General features: G+C 30.6%; 1 protein-coding gene across 1 annotated transcript; it reads right to left on the bottom strand.

Moving 5' to 3' along the window:
- Positions 1 to 1,262: 1,262 nt before the first annotated feature.
- On the bottom strand, positions 1,263 to 6,473 carry LOC133700569 (uncharacterized). The gene is made up of 2 exons (XM_062124141.1): positions 5,576 to 6,473; positions 1,263 to 1,801 (listed from the first exon to the last, which is right to left on the bottom strand). Exons 1-2 carry the CDS (start codon positions 6,227 to 6,229, stop codon positions 1,715 to 1,717), a joined length of 741 nt encoding a protein of 246 aa, XP_061980125.1. The 5' UTR covers positions 6,230 to 6,473; the 3' UTR covers positions 1,263 to 1,714.
- Between the last annotated feature and the right edge of the window lie 640 nt (positions 6,474 to 7,113).

The following is a 7,113-nucleotide window of genomic DNA, read 5'->3' as shown; positions in this document are numbered from 1 at the left end:
GTCCTTGGACAATTTCCCTCACTTAGTTGCATTATCTCAAATTTTTGCTCGTATTCAGACAAAGTTATGGAAGTCATGGTTTTAGTTCAAACAAATCCTGCAACCTGTCTAGCAATCTGTTACGATCCCCTAAATATTAAGAAAGTCATAAGTGGTTTGACTTAAACTTTTAATGACTAGTTTTTCAGTGTAATTATTATCCATTCATCATGAATGTTTCTATTTAAACATTATAGAATGAAGTATGTCTGCTTTGTTAACTTATTTTAGTTCTCAACATTATGTTCATTGACTCTTTGAATAAGATTACGTAACTCTTTTCAAAACTCATTCCACCTTGGCCAAGGATTTCACAATCAATACTATTTGAGAATATATAGATTGTTTTCTTTAATTCATCTAGGATGATGAATCATCTCTTGTTTACTCAAATGCCTTCATATAGTTTATATTATACCTAATATCTGCTCGTTTGTTACCCTTAATTAGGATAACATGTGATTAGGATTAAAGCATAACACTCCCTATATAAGATAACTTGGTGATATCAAGTCTAAGGATCACTTTCACAACTATCATGAAAGTTTTTCTATAGATATAGATGATCCCTCTATATGGAATTTTCTTGTGGGTCAATTCAATGTACATGTCATCTAACTAGCATATACATATTAGTTTCAGGTATCTCTCATGCTTCAGTTTATGAGAGCAACTGCTTCCTTTCATAAAAAAATATAATATGTATCGGTCTCGACAACTCTAATTAATATCTAGTCTTAATAGAACATTGATCAAGAATATTTAGAAACAATGCTTTGATGCAATAAGAATCTTATAATTATAATAACTTTATAATTTTTCTTTGCAAAGCATTTTTGTCCTATGAACTTTATCTTTACTGTAGACTCATTAATTAAACATTAAATCCATTAATTAAATACAAATGAATATTAAAGATAAAGAAAATCTTTATTAATAATAAATATATTTTACATGAATAAAATCAGTACTACGTATAACCAATTAATTGACTATATAGCATATTCACTAACAATTTAATTACGTTGTTGAATAAACCAAAGTTACAAAAACAACAACTAAACATTATTTTTACATTAAAAATAAATTTTATTTAATCAAGCAAGCCGGCCAGCAATCTAATGCAATGCACACGCAAGCCATTTCTTTTTCTTGAAACAAATTAGTGCTATTTTGTCCTTGTATTTGTTTTAATTATTCAAAATTATCAATATATTAATAACTTGTTCAACAACACTTTATATCTATATAATTGACTCAATTGATACTAATAATCAAATAACATCCTATCACTACCTTAAGTGGACATTAATTTACAGAGTGGATGAAAATGGGACCACATATCACTCAAGAGGAATTGATAGATAAAGCCAAGCAACTAGGGCAAGAATTAATGGTGCCGGAATTGTGCTGTGTTGATGTTGATCGGCCACCACATCTTTTTTTTTTTTTGGGGGGGGGGGGGGGACTGTTTTGGCACTTTACGCACAGCCAGTATCTTCGTCTTTCCTTCACAATGAAGCAAAAATAATAATACTATATAAGATTCAGCAAAATCTTGGGAAAACCTTTTGGTCTCCCATTTTCACAAGTGTAGCGTTCCCCTTTTTCCTCTCTCTCTGTTCTTGTTTATTGCGGGAGAAAATGAAAGAAAAAATAGGTTTTTTGTGGCCCTTCAAACATTCAATCCATCGAATCCACACTGCTTGTAAGTAAGAGACTGTTTTCTTGGACTTATCACTATTGCACAATCCACTGATACCTGCACATTCCAACTCAAATTAGATCTTCACCTTGTTTCATCAAAGTTACTAAAACGTGGCATAATCAAAACAAGAAAAAATTAAAACAACAGTGTTGAGTTTTTTTTTTTTTAAATCAAATTGGATTTTGACTAAGTCGAGAGTTCTTCGTCGGCCACCCTGAATCAGCCGGAGTTTAATGAATGAGGCGAACTGAACAATATGCCACCGGCAAAAAGTGATTACAAAAATGGAGAACAAAACCAATACCTAAGAACCATGATGTGGGAGAAGATGATCGAGGCTAGCAATGCATGTTGGACTGTTGCTTTTGTTCATTTTGTCAAAAAGCCAAGTTTGAAATTTCAAAGAGACATGTATAATAAAACCAAAATGTAACCCAGAAATTCAAGCCAGACAAGACACATCCACGCGGTAATTATACCCCACAGCAAACGCAGAAACAGAAGCAACAGCAGTTTCACTATAACAGAGGAGGTAGAAGATGTGATTACTACCTGACATGCCCCACTATAATAGAGCTCTTCACACAGCACACCTCCAAAACGACAAGAAAAAGGGACCCTAAAACATTCCAGCCAACCATTACCAGTTCACATGCTAATTGTTGCTGGGAGGTGATATCCACAGTTAAACATGAACTAAACTTGTAAAGGAAACCGAAAAGTAATTTCTTTCACCCGTGTGCACGAAGTTAACTGTGGACAAATGAATATAGCTTAATACCCCACTTGTCAAAACGTACATAAAAAAGAAAAATAAAAATATTTTTTAAATATTTTAAAATTTATGATTTTGATCTTATTTATAAATTTTTTCAAGGCGTTTATTCACTTTAAACCAGTTTTGGCTTCATAATGAATATAATAATTAATAAAAATAAATACATTTTTAAGATAGTTATATAATGAGATTTTTGTTATTTAAAAACAATACATATCCCTTTTTATTCCCTTTTTATCTTTTTTTTTTGTTTTGAAATAGTAACTTGATTTTTTAAAAACCTTGTCATGTGAATCAAGTAACAACACAAGTAATAGCAACCTATTTGATCCAAACTTCGTCACGGAGTCATATATTTTTTTCTATAAAAAATTTCTATATATATAGACTTTTTTAACGTGTTTTTATAGTTAAAAAACAATTCTAAGTGAAAATCAATGAAATATATATATTAATAAATAAATAAAAAATCATAAACAATAACTAAAAATAAAGCTACAAAAATAGAAAGACAAGTATAAATTAAAGTATTTAATCTCACAAGATGAGACACTTACCTGGTAGTGTTTGCTAATTTTTTTTATTAAAATATTTTTTTATTCAATCAAATAATAATAAAAATAAACACACACATTAAATTAGTTGAATAAAATAAAAGAAAAAAAAATATCAAGAAAGACTACACATATTAAAAATATTTTTTAAAAATAAATATTTTTTTATTTTCAAAAATAAATTTCATCTATATATAGATGAATAAGAAAAATATCTTCAAAATTTAAATATATACAAAATAACTATTATTTAAAAGAGGTTGTATAAACAAAAAAAAATAAAGAAAGGGTATTAATTTAAATATAAATAAAGTTTTGTTTTTTTTAAAAAAAAGCATATAAAAAAACATCAACTTAACAAAAAATAGAAAATAAAAGTGAAAAGATTAGGCATTGTCCCACTTGGCCCATTTTGTTGGGGCCTACATGTTTGGACCCTTATTTCTTTTTATTGTAGATAAGGTGAATGACGTGTTTTTTTTTAAATAAATAAATCAAACAATACGTCGCTTGTTGAGGCCAACAACACATTGTTTGATTTTGCTAAGATTTTAGCCATTATGGTGGCTATAGAATTAGAGCTAAAGGGTTTTTTTTTATCTAAAAAACTATCTCAACCCTTTTTGACTTGAAACATCTAGAAAATACTGTAGAAACCTTGATAAATCTATTTATAGCTTTAAAAAAACCTAAAAAGCCATCCTAAGACCCGAAATTAACTTGAAACAAAAAATCTTCTAGATTTCATATACGTTTTCTTTAGGAACTTTCAAGGTAAAGAAAACACTTAATATGAACTTTTCTCATCAAACGAAACCATTTAACGCAAAGCTCGATAGTTTAGGTGGCTAAAATCAATGTCGACGACATTCTTCTCTCTCTCTACTGCTGGAATTCAACAACCTCTCTCTCCTCTCTCAAATCAGAAACTAAAAAATAACAAAAATATATTTTTATACTAAAATTGAATTGAAATCATATTGAGAGACTGAATTGAATATGTATAATGTTTAAAGTATGAGGACTAAATTAAATTTTTTGTGTGAACTTTGAAATTATCATCCATTTATGGTGCCTTTTCAACTTTGATTCTCTGTTTTTTAATTTTATTTTTAGTCAATAAATTTGACTTAATTACCCTTGAATTTGGGCCAAAAAAGGATGCAATTGTGTAAAATCAATTTGAAAACCAAATTAAAGAAAAAGGTGATTTTAAAACAATAAGTTTACAGTAAAACGTGAAAGATGAAAAATAATGTGTACACAATGAAAAACTCATACCCTTTACAGTTTTATATAATATAGAAGCATCCAAGTACGTATGTAGTTTCCTAAGCCATTGAAAAGCACGCACTAGCAAAGGACCAAGAATTATTGAATGATCCTTTAAATTGCTTTGGCTATAAAGGCAGGGCTCAAAGATAGCGCCATCCTCCTCCTAGAGTTACAAACAATCCTTTAAAGTTCCATAATTTTTATATAATTTCCCTCTAAAAACTAAAAAGTTAATTATTAGTCATAATATACCATTGGGGTAATGTTTAATGACATTAATCTTAGTGATGATATCCCAAAACCTATATACTCAAGAATAAGGTTATTTGGTGTTTGGACAATTATTAATCAAATGTTAATGTCAATATTTCCTTCTTTCTAGCCCATGAAGTATGAAATTTTGTTACCTGCAAAACAATCCCTTTTGATAGGACTTAAAGACCCTCCATTAATAAAATTAGAAATTTTAAATATAATGTTAGTAAATAAAAAAAAATAACTTTAAATTTTAAAAACAAGAGTGTTTGTTCTTGTTTTTGTGTGATTAATGTTCTAAGAACTAAGATATATAAGTTTGAAGAGTAGAAAAAAGTAAATATTTTACCTAAGTGGTTTATAGAGTATTAATACTTCTTGAACTTTGTCGTTTTAATAGAATGAAGGGACTAAAAAGTTATTTTCTCTAAATAACATTAATAAAACATAAAAATCTCTTATACATAATTAATGAAATAAAAATATAACAAGTTCATGGAAAACCTTTTATACATAGAGGTGTAAGAAGATTATTTTTTACTTTTTGTACATTTTAAGATATTAAAAGGTAATCATTTCAGATACGAAAATATCTTGTAAATAATCTTAAGATATTGAGCCCAAAAAATTGTCTCATTACCGAGTGTTATGGGATACATGCCATCGATTGCCTATGGATTCTGACTAAATTGTCCGCGAGATGAATTAATAATGTCAGCATCCTATATCTAAACACATTCACATAAATAAATAATAGCACCATCCTATTTTTTTATTTTTTTTAAGTTATCTCATGCAATGCTAAGAAAATTCAATTACCAAAAATACTCAGACAATCTTCTTTTTTTTTTTTCAGGTAATGCTAAAAAAGAGTCAATTTACTCATATACCCATGCATGAACGAGGGGAGTTTTTTTCTTCCTTTTTTTTGGGTATATAAATATTAATAATAAAAAATGGACTGACCTGAACACCAGGGGAATCGAAGTCTAGAACGCGGATCTTAGCACCGACTTGACCGAGAACTCTGAGCTCCACACGATCATTCAAGGAGGCATCTCTGATCAAATCAGAAGCATAAGCTTGCATCAAGCTATATCGATCAACGGATATGGTGGCCCCCACCTGTCTCTGACTGTGAGCTTCCTGATAAAACCCAGGCACTAAAGCCTTCCCCAAAGGAATCCCACTGTACATGACAGTAAAACTGGACTCCCCGTACCTGATCCCTACCTTATTTGGGTTAACAGCGGTGAACAGCATGTTAATGGTTAAAGAAAGAGAGGCGGAGGCTGGTGTGGCGGTGCTTGTGGGGTCCAGAGAGGCTGATGGATTGGGTGCGGATATGCCCATGTACTGGACTCCAACCTGTTGGAGATCGAACTGGGGTTTCTTGGGTTTGACTGCCAGCATTATGACGAGGAAAACGGCTAGAATTAGGAGGGCAAGGAGGGAGAAGAGGAGGAAGAGGCAGCAACAGCAGCCTCTGAAGGAGGGTGAGGACGACGACGACGTTGTTCTTGTTGTTGTTGGGTAGCATAGGTGGTGGTGGTTTTGGTTTGAAGGCGGTGGTCTTGTTGTTGGGTTCTCACCACTACTGAGATTACTGTTGGGTGGCATTCTTTTTCTCTTATCCTCTTCTCTTTTGTAGCTATTTTGATTAAAAAAAAATAATTAAGAAGAAGAAGAAGAAGAAGAAGAAGCTCAGTTTTCTTCTCGATCTTCTTCTCTCTACTCTGGTTTATAAATATCCTCCTTTTCTAGCTTATGGTGTCTACACTTCGTTGCTGTTGCTCTGCTTTGCTTTTGAGGAAAGGGAAGAGAGATGGACTGAGATACGACGTTAGTCTTTCTTGCAGTAGAAATTATGTTTTAAAAAAGATATTTTTAATATTATTCTATTAAAAAAAACTAAAAATAAATCAAAAAATTTAAAAAGTCAAAATTTGTGATGATGAAGTGAAGCTTGGCTAGAAAAAACAAATGGCCTCTTAGATGTCGATTGATTGGCAACGCGATAAAAATACTATTTCTGATGTTTTTGCTTGTAAAATGCCGGTACAGTCTCAATGCACTTCCTTGCCAAACAAGATATTTATAGCTTTTCATACTGTACATTAATTCTAGAAATAAAAGAAAAGGCAGTTGTTTATGTTGTTTTTAAGTTGTAGCAGTCTATGTTTTTTTCTTTGTTACCCTCACCAAAAGGTTATATTGGGCTTTTTTTACTCAAGGATAAGAAATATTACTCTCTTCTCGATGTTCTAATAGACATTTCAATTCTGACTTGGTTAAAATCTTCAAAATCAATACGTTTAATACTTTTATTTTAGACCGAATCATTGAACCATTTAAAACATATAATAAGTCCTTATTGGTGTTTCTAGGTTGTTCCACATAATTTGTTCTGCAATTACAAGAGTTGCATAAATTAAAGGCCATATAGAATTATATCATAACAAATTAAAAATATTATGCTAATTATAATAACATATTCACTTGAT

The sequence above is a fragment of the Populus nigra genome, chromosome 1 (genome assembly GCF_951802175.1).
Source record: "Populus nigra chromosome 1, ddPopNigr1.1, whole genome shotgun sequence".
NCBI classification, from domain to species: Eukaryota; Viridiplantae; Streptophyta; class Magnoliopsida; order Malpighiales; family Salicaceae; genus Populus; species Populus nigra.
The sequence above is the reverse complement of the archived record's forward strand: the minus strand, read 5'-3'. Positions and strand labels throughout refer to the sequence as shown.